At 46.9% G+C, this 17,330-nt stretch overlaps 1 protein-coding gene across 9 annotated transcripts in view; it reads left to right on the top strand.

The window, feature by feature from the left end:
- The window catches only part of MSH4 (mutS homolog 4), a 344,804-nt gene that overhangs the window by 282,500 nt on the left and 44,974 nt on the right, over positions 1–17,330 (top strand). For all 9 annotated transcript variants that reach the window (XR_010186549.1, XM_063939054.1, XM_063939055.1 and 6 more), the window contains 2 exons: positions 6,097–6,215; positions 9,408–9,536. Coding sequence is in view for 8 of the 9 variants with exons in the window: in XM_063939054.1 (XP_063795124.1) it covers positions 6,097–6,215; positions 9,408–9,536 (248 nt within the window). In the remaining variant the exon portion in view is untranslated. The remainder of the gene's footprint in view (positions 1–6,096; positions 6,216–9,407; positions 9,537–17,330) is intronic.

The raw sequence follows: 17,330 nt of genomic DNA, 5'->3' as shown, positions 1-17,330 counted from the left end.
TTACTAAATTTAAATATTCAGTGCTGTGTTCCTACGGAAGCCCGTCCATATCCCAAGAGTACTCCAGTGACCCCTATGGATTCAAAGAAAAGGATTTACCTGGTAAGTACCAAAATCCTATTTTTGGCCGTTTTGAAGGGTGTTTGAACTCGAATGGTATCGGGTGCATTTTACTGCAACTTTTTGAATCCTGATACGGTCATTCACTAAGCTGCCGACTTTTCACAATTCGTATTTTCCGATGTCGATGTGATTCGTAATATCAGGCAGTGTTTTACGGGAGTGATGAGTAAATCACTGCCTGACAAAACACAAGGAATCCCGGCCGGATCTGTGAGATCCGTGCAGGGCTACATTGTGTACCTTAAAAAGGTTTTTAAAGTAGCCAATGGTGGGAACTTTGCGGTCAGCGGTTGACCGAAAGTAACCTCACCGCTGACCGCAAAGTTGCTGGTTTCAAAAATACGGGGGACCCCTACGCTTTTTGTCCCCCGTATTTTTGGAACCAGGACCAGGCACAGAGCCCGGTGCTGGTTGATGAAATATGGGGGAACCCCTGTCATTTTTTACCCCATATTTTTTCAACCAGGACCGGCTCAAAAAGCCAGAGGCTGGTTATGCTTAGGAGGTGGGACCCCACGCAATTTTTTTTTCAGTTTTTACACTAAACAGACACTTTCCCATAGATAACAAAAAAACAGAGGAGAAATCTGCACTCTCAAAGTTTAAACAATGGATTAGAGAAACCCCGGATAATATATTTAAAGGAATCCAATGATTTATATCGGGGGTGCTACCTATGACAACCATGAACAACACCTAATACACAAGAAAGAAATGGGGTTGTACTGATAGGTGCACAAAAAAAAAATTTGGATTAAAATTTTACTTTTATTGTTCTGTTAAGAGACCCAAAATTGGACCATATGCGAAATATAGGGTTAAAATTAGATGGAAAGTCAAAAAGATGTGCACTAAGATAGAAATGTGGAAGAAAATTAAAAGATTTGTCCGCTCCAATGATTGTACTGACACTCTTATAATGTCTCAATTATTATGCATGTACTAACATTATATGTATGGTGTGCCACTATTTGAAATTTGCCTACTGTATCCAGGAATAATTACTGAAATCCTCGATTATACGAAAGTCATCACTTTCTGCTAACAGCTTAATAAAGATTCAATATGTTTTTATGATGACTCTCTGTACCTCTGCGTGAGTATGTTGAACTGTTACACTTTATTAGATTGAGTGACTGTGTATGTTGGATTACCATGTGTCCGGTTAAATGCCGGTATTTGTTACTTCACTCAGCAGAAAACTCTCCTTTATTTTAAGAGAGCCATCTGCCACTGCTGCCAACCTGGTATTGCTATTAGTCAATTAAATCCAAAGTGCCAAGGATCGTAACGGCTTGAATATTGATGTATTTTACATCAATATTCAAGCCGTTACGATCCTTGGCACTTTGGATTTAATTGACTAATAGCAATACCAGGTTGGCAGCAGTGGCAGATGGCTCTCTTAAAATAAAGGAGAGTTTTCTGCTGAGTGAAGTAACAAATACCGGCATTTAACCGGACACATGGTAATCCAACATACACAGTCACTCAATCTAATAAAGTGTAACAGTTCAACATACTCACGCAGAGGTACAGAGAGTCATCATAAAAACATATTGAATCTTTATTAAGCTGTTAGCAGAAAGTGATGACTTTCGTATAATCGAGGATTTCAGTAATTATTCCTGGATACAGTAGGCAAATTTCAAATAGTGGCACACCATACATATAATGTTAGTACATGCATAATAATTGAGACATTATAAGAGTGTCAGTACAGTCATTGGAGCGGACAAATCTTTTAATTTTCTTCCACATTTCTATCTTAGTGCACATCTTTTTGACTTTCCATCTAATTTTAACCCTATATTTCGCATATGGTCAAATTTTGGGTCTCTTAACAGGACAATAAAAGTTAAATTTTAATCCAAAAATTTTTTTGGTGCACCTAACAGTACAACCCCATTTCTTTCTTGTGTATTAGGTGCTTTCCCATAGATAACCATGCACAGATCTCACTGATCCGTGCATAGTTATCCAAACTCGACTGGAAAAAGCAGGTCTATTTTTTTGCTGCTTTTTTTAACGAATCGAAAAAAAATAGACCCGCACTTGAGCACTCAGAGACTAACACCCAAATACGAATGAATAGTGAATGCCCGTATTGTATGAAATAACAGCCGCGTTTGACCGATGGTCTATTCATTCGTATTTCGGAACTTTGCAAATCAAACCATTACGAATAGTCCAAACACTGCCGAGATTGATGCTTAGTGAATTCCCGGATTGGGACTTAGCAAAAAAAAACACAAATCGGCCAAACTCAGATTTTTAGTAAATACTGGCCCTGGTCTGAATTAGGCCCATAGTCTAGTGATTTCAGGCAAATGTACATTTGTCAGTTGCAATGTTTAGGCTGTAATACATTTATCACTGCTGTATTTCTAAGCGGATTCCCCATATTCTCTCGACATACAGTATTGTGAACAATTCTTGCTGCCCAACTTAATGCAATCTAGGGTGAAGGTATAACCATAAACACAAAATTTATCGGCTATTCATAGGCCACGTGAGCGTTTCATCTGCATCCGTGGGAATGCAGCCTTGCTGAGAGTAGGAATGTGTTTTAATAAGCAGTTTGGTGCAAAGCATGCAGTGTTAATAAGAACCTAGAACTCAGACTGGTGTCCCATGTAATCAGCGCTCTGTGTAAGGGTCATAGCACAATGTTTATTCTGTTTCTTCTGAGTAATAGACTTCTGTCTAATGCCACATATCTGTTTCTGGCGAATACCAAACTGGGGGCCTAATTCAGACCTGATTGCAAAATCTTTCTCTAATGGGCAAAACCATGGCCCTCATTCCGAGTTGTTCGCTCGGTAATTTTCTTCGCATCGCAGCGATTTTCCGCTAATTGCGCATGCGCAATGTTCGCACTGCGACTGCGCCAAGTAAATTTGCTAAGAAGTTTGGTATTTTACTCACGGCATTACAGGAGTGTGATTGACAGGAAGTGGGTGTTTCTGGGCGGAAACTGGCCGTTTTATGGGAGTGTTTGAAAAAACGCTGCTGTTTCTGGGAAAAACGCGGGAGTGGCTGGAGAAACGGGGGAGTGGCTGGGCGAACGCTGGGCGTGTTTGTGACGTCAAACCAGGAACGACAAGCACTGAACTGATCGCACTGGAAGAGTAAGTCTCGAGCTACTCAGAAACTGCACAGAAAAATCTTTTCGCAATATTGCGAATACTTCATCCGCAATTCTGCTAAGCTAAGATTCACTCCCAGAGGGCGGCGGCTTAGCGTGTGCAAAGCTGCTAAAAGCGGCTAGCGAGCGAACAACTCGGAATGAGGGCCCATGTGCACTGCAGGGGGAGCAGATGTAACATGTGCAGAGAGCAGAGGCAAATGCAGGATTTAGTGAGGGGGATTCCTGTGGAGGGTGGGGGGGGGGTGTCTATATATATGTAAGTGTGCATGTATATATAAATAAATATATATATATACACACACACACACACACACACATATATATATATATATATATATGCATTCATACATATATGCACTAAAACACACAGACACATACATACATACATACATACATACATACCTACATACATACACGAGAACAAACACATACATACATACCTACATACATACACAAGAACAAACACATACATACATAACTACGAATATATACATACATACATACATACATACAAATATATACATACACATGTTTTTGCATACTGTTTACCCCACCAGGGGCTGGGAGCAGACGGGCGGCAGTGTGTGGATGGAGGGAGCTGCTGTGGCTGAGCATGCCCGCCGCGCATTCTGTAAGAAGAAGAGAGCTACTGTACATACAGGAGCTCTCCGTTGCTGTAGCAGGGCAGTAGCTTCACGGTCGCGATCGCGTACGCGATCACGGCTTTTAGCTGAGACGGAGACAGCTGTGTCTCCGTCTCAAAAATAGAAAGTTTGGCTCATCAGGGGGGTTTCCAAGTACCCGGAACCCCCCTCCCGCATGCGCCACTGGAGAAAGTTAGATATAGGTGGGTTATATTGTTTCTGTGCAGGGTAAATACTGGCTTTATTTTTACCCTTCAATTTAGATTTTAGTTTAAACACACCACACCCAAATCTAACTCTCTCTGCACACGTTACATCTGCTATATCTGCCCCACCTGCAGTGCACATGGCTTTGCCTTTAGAGAAAAAGTTTGCTGCTACGATCAGGTCTGAATTATGCCCTGTACTGTATGCTACCCCATATCTGTGCAATAAAACGTAATAGCAGTGACATAAACGATAGACCAGAGGTTCCCAACTTTTATGAATCACGCCCCTCCTAGAGTATCAGAATTATTTTCACGGCACCCCCAGGGCCAAACATTTCTTATTGAGAAATGTAAAAATAAATGTTTAATTAAGTAAACTGTGTTTATATGTCATCCTTAGGGTCAGGTATGTGATGAGGGATAAGATTTGCTTCTGTTTATTTTATCCACATAGTTTATGAGTGGCAGCCACCAGCACTGGTTTTGCCTATTACGTTGACCATAAATAGGCATGCGCAACGTACTATTACAACGAACTATGTAGTTTCACACAGGGTCTAGCGATGCTTTTCAGTCGCACTGCTGGCCGCAGAGTGATTGACATGAAGTGGGCGTTTCTGGGTGTCAACAGACCGTTTTCAGGGAGTGTTCGGAAAAACGCAGGCGTGCCAGGAAAAACGCAGGCGTGGCTGGGCGAACGCAGGGAGTGTTTGTGACGTCAAATCCGGAACTGAATGGTCTGAAGTGATCACAAGCGCTGAGTAGGTCTGAAGCTACTCTAAAGCTGCACAAAAAAACTTTGTTGCCGCTCTGCGATCCTTTCGTTCGCACTTCTGCTAAGCTAAAATACACTCCCAGTGGGAGGCGGCATAGCGTTTGCACGGCTGCAAAAACTGCTAGCGAGCTATCAACTCGGAATGACCACCCATATGAATATGGGCAATACGCCTTTATGTGCATCAGTGCAACCTACCTGTCTGCTCATTGGACTCCAAAGTGCCCACCTATTTCCTGCCCCGGTAACTATCACTGGCAAACCAGTATGCACCTACAGTACAGTAGCTTTACAGATCGCAGATATACCTGGAAAAACTGAAAAGCAACTTCTACCCTGCTAATACCTTTATACCAGCACCATTATTGTGAATGATGAGAGTCTGTGTACACAAACACTTCAGCGACACTCCCGTAATAAGTCCATAATACAGACCATATCCGTGTACGTCTGTTTAGCCACCGCCCAGGTTCGCCCTGATAGTGCATATCTCAATCACAATAACACCCGTGTATAAAGCATGCGCTGTAGAAGTTTTTAGTGGTTATCGCAGTAGCAAAGGTTGCGTGCTGCTCTGAATCAGCTCCAGAATGTTGTTGTTTCGTTCGGGTTGTATTTTATTTATTTGCTACAAAATGAAATTGTCAAGTCTTCTGTGTAACTACTTAGTGCGGCAGTTAGTCAGCAATGTTTCACACTGTATGGTTGCACATTGAGAACATCCATTTCATCTCACAACTTTTATACTTTATGTCCTTTATTAGTGCACCAGAAATTTGTAGCTTTTTAAGGTTGTTAAGTTGTAAGTATAATATTGGAATGTATCTAATAATCGTGGTCAGTCTGCCCCACTCCAACATGGCCAGGGCGACACCCACCCCCTTCAGGTAATGATCCACTCATTAGGTCAGAAGTGAGATGTGTTCGCTTTCTATACAAACCGGCAGGGCGCTGTAATTGTGCTTGTGAGCGTATGATCATTCCGCAGACAATATGTTCTCTTCAACAGCCCCTATGTTATTACTCGCCCACATTCGTCACAGTCACAGATGAACCTGTCAAGCCATGAATGGATAATATAGATGTTACTCAGTGGAAACATTTTTATTATTATTATTATTATTATTATTATTATAGTATTGACGTTATTTGTGATACATATAGTAGAAGCGTGAGGTGTGTTATGTGTTGCAGGGTCCTTTGTCCCAGCAGAATATTGCTCTTTCAGAATCGCTGAACAGATCTTCACTAGAATAGGAATGGACGATGATATTGAGACAAATTCCTCAACGTTCATGAAGGAAATGAAGGAGGTATTACAGACACTTATACACATTGGGCCTAATTCACTAAGGATCACTAATGTGATCCCCAGCGCAGTTTACCGATGGTCAGGAAACTGCACGCGCAGGGCCCGTTCTGCACGTATGCAGAACGGGTCCTGTGATCGCATTGCAGAAATGCGATTGCCTCTGCCTGACTGACAGGCAGAGGCGTTTGGGGGGAGGGGCGGGGGCATAGAGCCTTATTTATACCATGTTCACTCTGACAATTGGCGGGTTGCACCCGGGACTCGTGCACGAGACCTTCCCAGGTGCAACCCGCTTGAGACCCCGTTCAGACTGTCAGCCCCGACACGGCATATTGGCGTGTCGATGACGTCACCGGGTCACATGCGGGGGCGGCGCTTGGAGATCAGATGATCTACAAGCGCCGCCTGCTCCAATAGTGTTGAAGTGTTCCGGATCGCATCGACCCGGGAACACTTAACACCGTTCACACTTGCGCCTGACCCGGTATTGACCCGGGAATAACCCTTCTTTATTCCTGGGTTGAAATACCGGGTCAGACGACCCGGGAATTTGTCAGGACCCCCATTCACACTGCACATAAACCCGGATTACTGCGCGTTCACGTGCAATAACCCGGATTTTTTCAAGGCAGTGTGAACGTGGTATTAGTAAGGATGGCAGTTGCAAAGCTGCTTGCAGCAGCAGCTTTGCAAATGCAATCCTTTGCAGTGTAATTGCAGGAGCAGGTGCATTCCACCTCCTTCCTGCATTTGTGATGCGATCGCATATGGGATGAACATCGCAACTATCTGTCGCAATATTCATCTGTGACGGCCGGCTGAATAAGCCTGAGTTTACTCGGGCTTGCCGTCGCAGGGCGGCTTGCGAGGCTAAAGAAACTGTGTCTCGTGACGCAGTCCTTGGTCTCGCCACTCCCGGAAAACGAGGGGCAACATGTCCCTGTTTCCGCCAATGCTTGCTACCCCGTCTCCACCACCCAGCTGTACAATCTGCTGTCTACAATGCATCCACCTACTGATTAAGCAACTGGACTGTTCCAGTGTCGGGACAACTCCGCTGGTGTGTACGTACCCCTGCTTTACCACCGCACACTGTGTAGACGGGATCAGTACTAAATGCCGCCGGACGGAATCCCGGCGGTCGAAATACCAACGCCGGAATCCCGACGGCACAATCCCGACAGGGGTGGCGAGCGGAACGCAGCCCCTTGCGGGCTCGCTTCGCTCGCCACGCTGAGGGCACGGTGCCTCGCTACGCTTGGCACACTATTATATTCTCCCTCTATGGGTGTCGTGGACACCCACGGAGGAAGAATATGTCGGGCTTGTGGCGGTCGGGATTCCGGCGTCCGTATTTCGACCGCCGGGATTCCGGCCGGCGGCATCTTGACCGCATCCCGTGCAGACATTGGGGGTCATTCCGAGTTGATCGATCACTGCCGTTTTTCGCAGTGCAGCGATCAGGTCACTACTGCGCATGCGTATGCACCACAATGCGCAGGCGCGTCGTACGGGTACAAAGTGGATCATAGCTGGGCGATGGATTTAACGAAGAATCCATTCACACAGCCGATCGCAAGGAGATTGACAGAAAGAAGGCGTTTGTGGGTGTCAACTGACCGTTTTCTGGGAGTGTTTGGAAAGACGCAGGCGTGTCCCAGCGTTTGCAGGGCGGGTGTCTGACGTCAATTCCGGGACCAAAAAGACTGAAGTGATCCCAAGGGCTGAGTAAGTCCTGGGCTACTCAGAAACTGCAAAAAACGTTCAGCTGCACATGCGATCGCACACTTGCAAAGCGAAAATACACTCCCCTATAGGCGGCGACTATCTGATCGCTGCTCTGCAAAAAATAGCTAGCGAGCGATCAACTCGGAACGCGGGCCATTATTCCCAACAAATGCAATGTTACTAATGAGCCCTATTATATGCATAATCCCGACTCCATTTCATAATTTAGCCTTTAGATTAATGCTTGCTGAATTAAATAATTGCAGTTACAGTAATGCCAGGGCCATGTTAGACACACTGGTCAGAAGCTCAGGGTCCCACGATTCTAGGGGCCACCGAGCAGGGGCGTGCTGGGCCAGAGGACATTTGCCTCCTGGGCTGGTGCCTCCGGAGCTTCTTGGGAGGCAGGTAGAGAAAGCTGCCCGGCCACTCTGATTGTGAATTACACCCAGAGCAGCTAGACAGCACTCTCTACCTGTCTCCCAGGCTGCAGCAAGACACCGAATGTCTGTGCATTTGCTGATTGGTGGATTGCTGGATCTATCCACCAATCAGAGTGCAGCATTCTCGACCTGCCTTCCAGCCTGCAGCCAGACAGTGAATGGCTGTCAGCATGCCGATTGATGAATGGCTGGAACTATTCAGTAATCAGAGTACTGACATCCATTCACTGTATGGAAGCATGTAGAGAGGTATCACTGGAACTCAGGTGGGGTCAGTTATGATTTTTGTTGTATTATGTATTCCTATGAATGGGTGGGTAGGGTCTCCAGTGCATTGATCTACCCAGGACCATCAATGTTGTTAAGACAAGCCCTGAGTAATGCCAGCAATTGTCTCAGTTACGCATCCTCTGTGATACAATTATGGGGGTCATTCCGAGTTGTTCGCTCGTTATTTTTTACTCGCAACGGAGCGATTAGTCGCTAATGCGCATGCGCAATGTCCGCAGTGCGACTGCGCCAAGTAAATTTGCTATGCAGTTAGGTATTTTACTCACGGCATTACAAGGTTTTTTCTTTGTTCTGGTGATCGTAATGTGATTGACAGGAAGTGGGTGTTTCTGGGCGGAAACAGGCCGTTTTATGGGTGTGTGCGAAAAAACGCTACCGTTTCTGGGAAAAACGCGGGAGTGGCTGGAGAAACGGAGGAGTGTCTGGGCGAACGCTGGGTGTGTTTGTGACGTCAAACCAGGAACGACAAGCACTGAACTGATCGCAGATGCCGAGTAAGTGTGGAGCTACTCAGAAACTGCTAAGAAGTGTCTATTCGCAATTCTGCTAATCTTTCGTTCGCAATTCTGCTAAGCTAAGATTCACTCCCAGTAGGCGGCGGCTTAGCGTGTGCAAAGCTGCTAAAAGCAGCTAGCGAGCGAACAACTCGGATTGACCCCCTATATTAGACCTAAGCATACATCTGAGAAAGCAGCTGATCTGTTATGTGTAAAATGATGTTTCTCTTAAAGATAACCTACATAATCCAGAACGCGAATGAGAAGTCGCTGATAATTATTGATGAATTAGGAAGAGGAACCAGCACAGAGGAAGGCATTGGAATCTGCTACGCAGTCTGTGAGCACCTTCTAGGGTTAAAGGTATAATGTTTTCCCCTGACTGTAATGTGTGGTGCAATATGCTGCAGTACAGTATATCACTTTTTACAGTAGAACCTTCTTCATTATTTATTCACACTTCAGGATAATACATTTTTGTTTGGAACTCGCTGGTAATTAGTCTTTAAGTTAATAAGTGAGCAGATACAACACATCACCCTTTGCAGACTTTCGCCTTATTCCTTGTTATCAAGGGTTCTTTTGCCGTTATTTTGCCAACCAATTTACCGTTATTGAGAAATAAGCCCCGTGATTTATCATTGCTTATCGCCGCATAAATCGAAGGCTTTTTCATTCCCAGTTTCATCTAAATCTTTTGCTGGTGTCTGAAATGCAATACTCCTGTAAAACATGAGATTCCGTGGTGACCTGTCATTTAGATGGAAACTATCCACCGTATGTAAAGTTAGAAGATTAAATCAAGTGTCTGGTTTTCTATGGCTTACTGCAAACATTGGGCCTAATTCAGATCTGATCGCAGCAGCACATTTGTTAGCTAATGGGCAAAACCATGGGGGTAATTCCAAGTTGATCGCAGCAGGATTTTTTTTAGCAGTTGGGCAAAACCATGTGCACTGCAGGGGGGGGCAGATATAACATGTGCAGAGAGAGTTAGATTTGGGTGTGGTGTGTTCAATCTGCAATCTAATTTGCAGTGTAAAAATAAAGCAGCCAGTATTTACCCTGCACAGAAATAAAATAACCCACCCAAATCTATCTCTCTCTGCACATGTTATATCTGCCCTCCCTGCAGTGCACATGGGCCCTCATTCCGAGTCGTTCGCTCGGTATTTTTCATCGCATCGCAGTGAAATTCCGCTTAGTGCGCATGCGCAATATTCGCACTGCGACTGCGCCAAGTATCTTTGCTATGAAGAAAGTATTTTTACTCACGGCTTTTTCATCGCTCCGGCGATCGTAATGTGATTGACAGGAAATGGGTGTTACTGGGCGGAAACACAGCGTTTTATGGGCGTGTGGCTGAAAACGCTACCGTTTCCGGAAAAAACGCAGGAGTGGCCGGAGAAACGGGGGAGTGGTTGGGCGAACGCTGGGTGTGTTTGTGACGTCAAACCAGGAACTAAAAGCACTGAACTGATCGCACAGGCAGAGTAAGTCTGAAGCTACTCAGAAACTGCTAAGTAGTTAGTAATCGCAATATTGCGAATACATCGGTCGCAATTTTAAGATGCTAAGATACACTCCCAGTAGGCGGCGGCTTAGCGTGTGTAACTCTGCTAAATTCGCCTTGCGACCGATCAACTCGGAATGAGGGCCATGGTTTTGCCCAACTGCTAAAAAAAAATCCTGCTGCGATCAACTTGGAATTACCCCCCATGGGGGTAATTCAGAGTTGATCATAGCTGTGCTAAATTTAGCACAGCTACAATCAGGCACACTTACATCACAGGCCCTACCCCGTCGCAGAAGTACAAAAGCATCGCACAGCGGCGATGCTTTTGTACTGGAATAGTAGCTCCCAGCCAGCGCAGCTCCTGCGCGCTGTCAGGGAGCTGCTCGTCGCTGCTCGGATCGTAGCATCAGCGTTTGACGTCACGCACCCGCCGCGGCGTGCCCCCCCACACAGTCTGGGCCCGCCTGCGTTGCCCGGACCGCGCCCCCAGTTGATCAGGCAGAAGCGATCGCAATGCTAAGAGAGCCGTCGGCTGTCTGGCATGCGCCAGCGCACTGCGGCGCCGGCACATACGCATTTCAGACTCGATCGTTGCTGTGCGTTTTCGCACAGCAGCAATCGGGTCTCAATGACCCCCCATGTGCAGGTGGGGCAGATGTAACATGTGCAGAGAGAGTTAGATTTGGGTGGGTTATATTGTTTCTGTGCAGGGTAAATACTGGCTGCTTTATTTTTACACTGCAAGTTATATTTCAGTTTGAACACTCCCCTTCCAAATCTAACTCTCTCTGCACATGTTACATCTGCCACTCCTGCAGTGCAGCATGGTTTTGCCCATTAGAGAACAATTTTGCTGCAGCGATCAGGTCTGAATTAGGCCCATTGTACCTAAATGTATTCATGGGAAGGAGAGTCTAATCTTTTTTGTTTTGAGGCCCCTAAAACATGTTTCCAAAACTCAAAGCGGACGAGTGGGGAGATTACCTTGTGGTTTGTGCTGCCAAGCTGTAGATATCAGGCGTTCCAGGTCCTGTTCTTGTTTTGTCTTGTGCTGTGCCTATGGCTCAACAATGCGGATGTGGTGTGCGTTAGTAGACAGTTCTGTGGGAGTAAGTGGTGGAAGAGCTCTTACCTTGGTGGGTAGGTACAGAACATTGTAAATCTTCTTGGAGGGATTGCACTGATTCTCCATGTAGGATGATATTATGGTCTTCTTAACCTCATTGTGTTATTGTATTTCATTTTTGGAAGATTGTGATATCTAGATGGATAAATGAGCCACCTTATGATTCTTTATATTTACAAGCTCCGTGCTCGGTAGCACGTTCATTTCTGCAGAAGTGAGAAATCGCCCTATTTAGACAGATGCGTTTACAGGTCTGAATTATGTGTATTTATACTCTGTTGCTTTCAGGGTTCTTATTCACCCATACAGCCAATGAGCTACTAAACACAGGGCTTATGTGAAGATCCATAAGGCTACAGAATTTATTCCTCAAAGTATCACAATCACCCTGAAAGGAAACTTGGTGCCATCAGTTAGAGAAGACCCTGATATCTTCCTACAAGCAGAATCTATAGAACCCTCTTTCCCTAAGCAGAATTATCCTGCTCTGTACAAGAAGCTGCGCACCAAGCTAACCATTTCCACAGGACTGACGACAAATGGACACATCTGCTGGCCCACGGAAACACCCCCACCCAAATACTCTTAACACCCACCTATGTCACAATCGCTTTTTTTTTATACCCACAGTACTAAAAGCTGGTAATTATACACTCACGTACAAATATTATAGTGCAACATCATTTTATGCACGTACTTGCAGATATTTTCTTCACCCAAGAGGGAGATTAAGACAGACTGATCTTTGACCCTTATTTTACCCCGTTCTCAGCATCCAATCCACATCCCAGACCCCCTTTTCTCTGACGTCCTAGTGGATGCTGGGGACTCCGTAAGGACCATGGGGAATAGACGGGCTCCGCAGGAGACTGGGCACTCTAAAGAAAGATTTAGGACTATCTGGTGTGCACTGGCTCCTCCCCCTATGACCCTCCTCCAAGCCTCAGTTAGATTTCTGTGCCCGGCTGAGCTGGATGCACACTAGGGGCTCTCCTGAGCTCCTAGGAAGAAAGTGTTTGTTAGGTTTTTTATTTTCAGTGAGACCTGCTGGCAACAGGCTCACTGCATCGAGAGACTAAGGGGAGAAGAAGCGAACCTACCTAAGTGGTGGTAGCTTGGGCTTCTTAGGCTACTGGACACCATTAGCTCCAGAGGGATCGAACACAGGACCCGACCTCGTCGTCCGGAGCCGCGCCGCCGTCCCCCTTACAGAGCCAGAAGCAAGAAGGTGGTCCGGAAAATCGGCGGCTGAAGACTTCTGTCTTCTCCAAGGTAGCGCACAGCACTGCAGCTGTGCGCCATTGCTCCTCATGCACACCACACACTGCGGTCGCTGATGGGTGCAGGGCGCTGGGGGGGGGCGCCCTGAGCAGCAATACTGACACCTTGGCTGGCAAACTGGCACCATATATAGCCCCAGAGGCTATATAGGTGCTATCTCTAACGTCCTAAATGGATGCTGGGGACTCCGTAAGGACCATGGGGAATAGCGGCTCCGCAGGAGACTGGGCACAAAAGTAAAGCTTTAGAACTACCTGGTGTGCACTGGCTCCTCCCCCCATGACCCTCCTCCAAGCCTCAGTTAGATTTTTGTGCCCGAACGAGAAGGGTGCACACTAGGTGGCTCTCCTGAGCTGCTTAGTGAAAAGTTTAGTTTTAGGTTTTTTATTTTCAGTGAGACCTGCTGGCAACAGGCTCACTGCATCGAGGGACTAAGGGGAGAAGAAGCGAACTCACCTGCGTGCAGAGTGGATTGGGCTTCTTAGGCTACTGGACATTAGCTCCAGAGGGACGATCACAGGCCCAGCCATGGATGGGTCCCAGAGCTGCGCCGCCGGCCCCCTTACAGAGCCAGAAGACAGAAGAGGTCCGGAAAATCGGCGGCAGAAGACGTCCTGTCTTCAACAAGGTAGCGCACAGCACTGCAGCTGTGCGCCATTGCTCTCAGCACACTTCACACTCCGGTCACTGAGGGTGCAGGGCGCTGGGGGGGGGCGCCCTGAGACGCAATAAAAACACCTTGGATGGCAAAAAATTCATCACATATAGCTCCTGGGCTATATGGATGAATTTAACCCCTGCCAGAATACATAGAAAAACGGGAGATAAGGCCGCCGATAAGGGGGCGGAGCCTATCTCCTCAGCACACTGGCGCCATTTTCCCTCACAGCTCCGTTGGAGGGAAGCTCCCTGGCTCTCCCCTGCAGTCACTACACTACAGAAAGGGTTAAAAAAGAGAGGGGGGGCACTAATTACGCGCAGTATTAAAGATACAGCAGCTATAAGGGGAAAAACACTTATATAAGGTTATCCCTGTATATATATAGCGCTCTGGTGTGTGCTGGCAAACTCTCCCTCTGTCTCCCCAAAGGGCTAGTGGGGTCCTGTCCTCTATCAGAGCATTCCCTGTGTGTGTGCTGTATGTCGGTACGTTTGTGTCGACATGTATGAGGAGAAAAATGATGTGGAGACGGAGCAGATTGCCTGTAATAGTGATGTCACCCCCTAGGGGGTCGACACCTGAGTGGATGAACTGTTGGAAGGAATTACGTAACAGTGTCAGCTCTGTATAAAAGACAGTGGTTGACATGAGACAGCCGGCTACTCAGCTTGTGCCTGTCCAGACGTCTCATAGGCCGTCAGGGGCTCTAAAGCGCTTGTTACCTCAGATGGCAGATATAGACGCCGACACGGATACTGACTCCAGTGTTGACGGTGAAGAGACAAATGTAACTTCCAGTAGGGCCACACGTTACATGATTGAGGCAATGAAAAATGTTTTACACATTTCTGATAATACGAGTACCACCAAAAAGGGGTATTATGTTCGGTGAGGAAAAACTACCTGTAGTTTTCCTGAATCTGAGAAATTAAATGAGGTGTGTGATGATGCGTGGTTTTCCCCCGATAACAACTGATAATTTCTAAAATGTTATTGGCATTATATCCTTTCCCGCCAGAGGTTAGGGTGCGTTGGGAAACACCCCCTAGGGTGGATAAAGCGCTCACACGCTTGTAAGAACAAGGGCTCTACCCTCTCCTGAGATGGCCGCCCTTAAGGATCCTGCTGATAGAAAGCAGGAGGGCATCCTAAAAGGTATTTACACACATACTGGTGTTATACTGCGACCAGCAATCGCCTCAGCCTGGATGTACAGTGCTGGGTTGGCGTGGTCGGATTCCCTGACTGAAAATATTGATACCCTAGATAGGGACAGTATATTATTGCCTATAGAGCATTTAAAAGATGCATTTCTATATATGCGTGATGCACAGCGGAATATTTGCCGACTGGCATCAAGTCTAAGTGCGTTGTCCATTTCTACCAGTAGAGGGTTATGGACACGACAGTGGTCAGGTGATGCGGATTCCAAACGGCATTTGGAAGTATGGCCTTATTAAGGGGAGGAGTTATTTGGGGTCGGTCTTTCGGACCTGGTGGCCACGGCAACAGCTGGGAAATCCACGTTTGTACCCCAGGTCGCCTCTCAACATGAGAAGACGCCGTATTATCAGGCGCAGTCTTTTCGTGGGCAAGCGGGCAAAAGGTTCCTCATTTCTGCCCCGTGACAGAGGGAGAGGAAAAAGGCTGCAGAAATCAGCCAGTTCCCAGGAACAGAAACCCTCTCCCGCCTCTGCCAAGCCCTCAGTATGACGCTGGGGCTTTACAAGCAGAATCAGGCACGGTGGGGGCCCGTCTCAATGAATTTCAGCGCGCAGTGGGCTCACTCGCAAGTAGACCCCTGGATCCTTCAGGTGATATCTCAGGGGTACAAATTGGAATTCGAGACGTCTCCCCCTCGCCGTTTCCTAAAGTCGGCTTTACCGATGTCTCCTTCTGACAGGGAGACAGTTTTGGAAGCCATTCACAAGCTGTATTCCCAGCAGGTGATAATCAAGGTACCCCTCCTACAACAGGGAACGGGGTATTATTCCACACTGTTGTGGTACCGAAGCCGGACGGCTCGGTGAGACCGATTCTAAATCTAAAATCTTTGAACACTTACATACAGAGGTTCAAATTCAAGATTGAGTCACTCAGAGCAGTGATTGCGAACCTGGAAGAAGAGGACTACATGATGTCTCGGGACATCAAGGATGCTTACCTTCATGTCCCAATTTACCCTTCTCACCAAGGGTACCTCAGGTTTATGGTACAGAACTGTCACTATCAGTTTCAGACGCTGCCGTATGGATGGTCCACGGCACCCCGGGTCTTTACCAAGGTAATGGCCGAAATGATGATACTCCTTTGAAGGAAGGGAATTTTAGTTATCCCTTACTTGGACGATTCCCTGATAAGGGTAAGATCCAGGGAACAGTTGGAGGTCGGTGTAGCACTATCTCAGGTAGTGTTGCGGCAGCACGATTGGATTCTCAATATTCCAAAATCGCAGCTGATTCCGACGACTCGTCTTCTGTTCTTAGGGATGATCCTGGACACAGTTCAGAAAAAGGTGTTTCTCCCGGAGGAAAAAGTCAGGGAGTTATCCGAGCTAGTAGTGAACCTCCTATAACCGAGCCAAGTCTCAGTACATCAATGAGATGGTTCTGGGAAAAATGGTGGCTTCCTATGAAGAAATCCCATGCGGCAGATTCCACGCAAGAACTTTCCAGTGGGACCTGCTGGACAAATGGTCTGGGTCGCATCTTCAGATGCATCAGCGGATAACCCTGTCACCAAGCACAAGGGTGTCTCTCCTGTGGTGGTTGCAGAGTGCTCATCTTCTAGAGGGCCGCACATTCAGGACTGGGTCCTGGTGACCACGGATGCCAGCCTGCGAGGCTGGGGAGCAGTCACACAGGGAAGGAATTTCCAGAGCTTATGGTCAAGCCTGGAGACATCACTTCACATAAATATCCTGAAGCTAAGGGCCATTTACAATGCTCTAAGCTCAGCAAGACCTCTGCTTCAAGGTCACCCGGAGTTGATCCATTCGGACAACATCACGGCAGTCACCCACGTAAACAGACAGGGTGACACAAGAAGCAGAAGGGCAATGACAGAAGCTGCAAGGATTCTTCGCTGGGCGGAAAATCATGTGATAGCACTGTCAGCAGTATTCATTCCGGGAGTGGACAACTGGGAAGCAGACTTCCTCAGCAGGCACGACCTCCACCCGGGAGAGTGGGGACTTCACCCAGAAGTCTTTCACATGTTTATAAAACTCGACAAGTATTGCGCCAGGTCAAGGGACCCTCAGGCAATAGCTGTAGACGCTCTGGTAACACAGTGGGTGTACCAGTCAGTGTATGTGTTCCCTCCTCTGTCTCTCATAACCAAGGTACTGAGAATTATAAGATGGAGAGGAGTAAGCACTATATTCGTGGCTCCGGATGGGCCAAGAAGGACTTGGTAACCGGAACTTCAAGAGATGCTCACGGAGGATCCGTGGCCTCTACCTCTAAGAAGGGACCTGCTCCAGCAAGGACCCTGTCTGTTCCAAGAGTTACCGCGGCTGCGTTTAACGGCAGGGCGGTTGAACGCCGGATCCTGAAGGAAAAAGGCATTCCG

The sequence above is a fragment of the Pseudophryne corroboree genome, chromosome 9, assembly GCF_028390025.1.
Source record: "Pseudophryne corroboree isolate aPseCor3 chromosome 9, aPseCor3.hap2, whole genome shotgun sequence".
In the NCBI taxonomy this organism is placed as follows: domain Eukaryota; kingdom Metazoa; phylum Chordata; class Amphibia; order Anura; family Myobatrachidae; genus Pseudophryne; species Pseudophryne corroboree.
The sequence above is the reverse complement of the archived record's forward strand: the minus strand, read 5'-3'. Positions and strand labels throughout refer to the sequence as shown.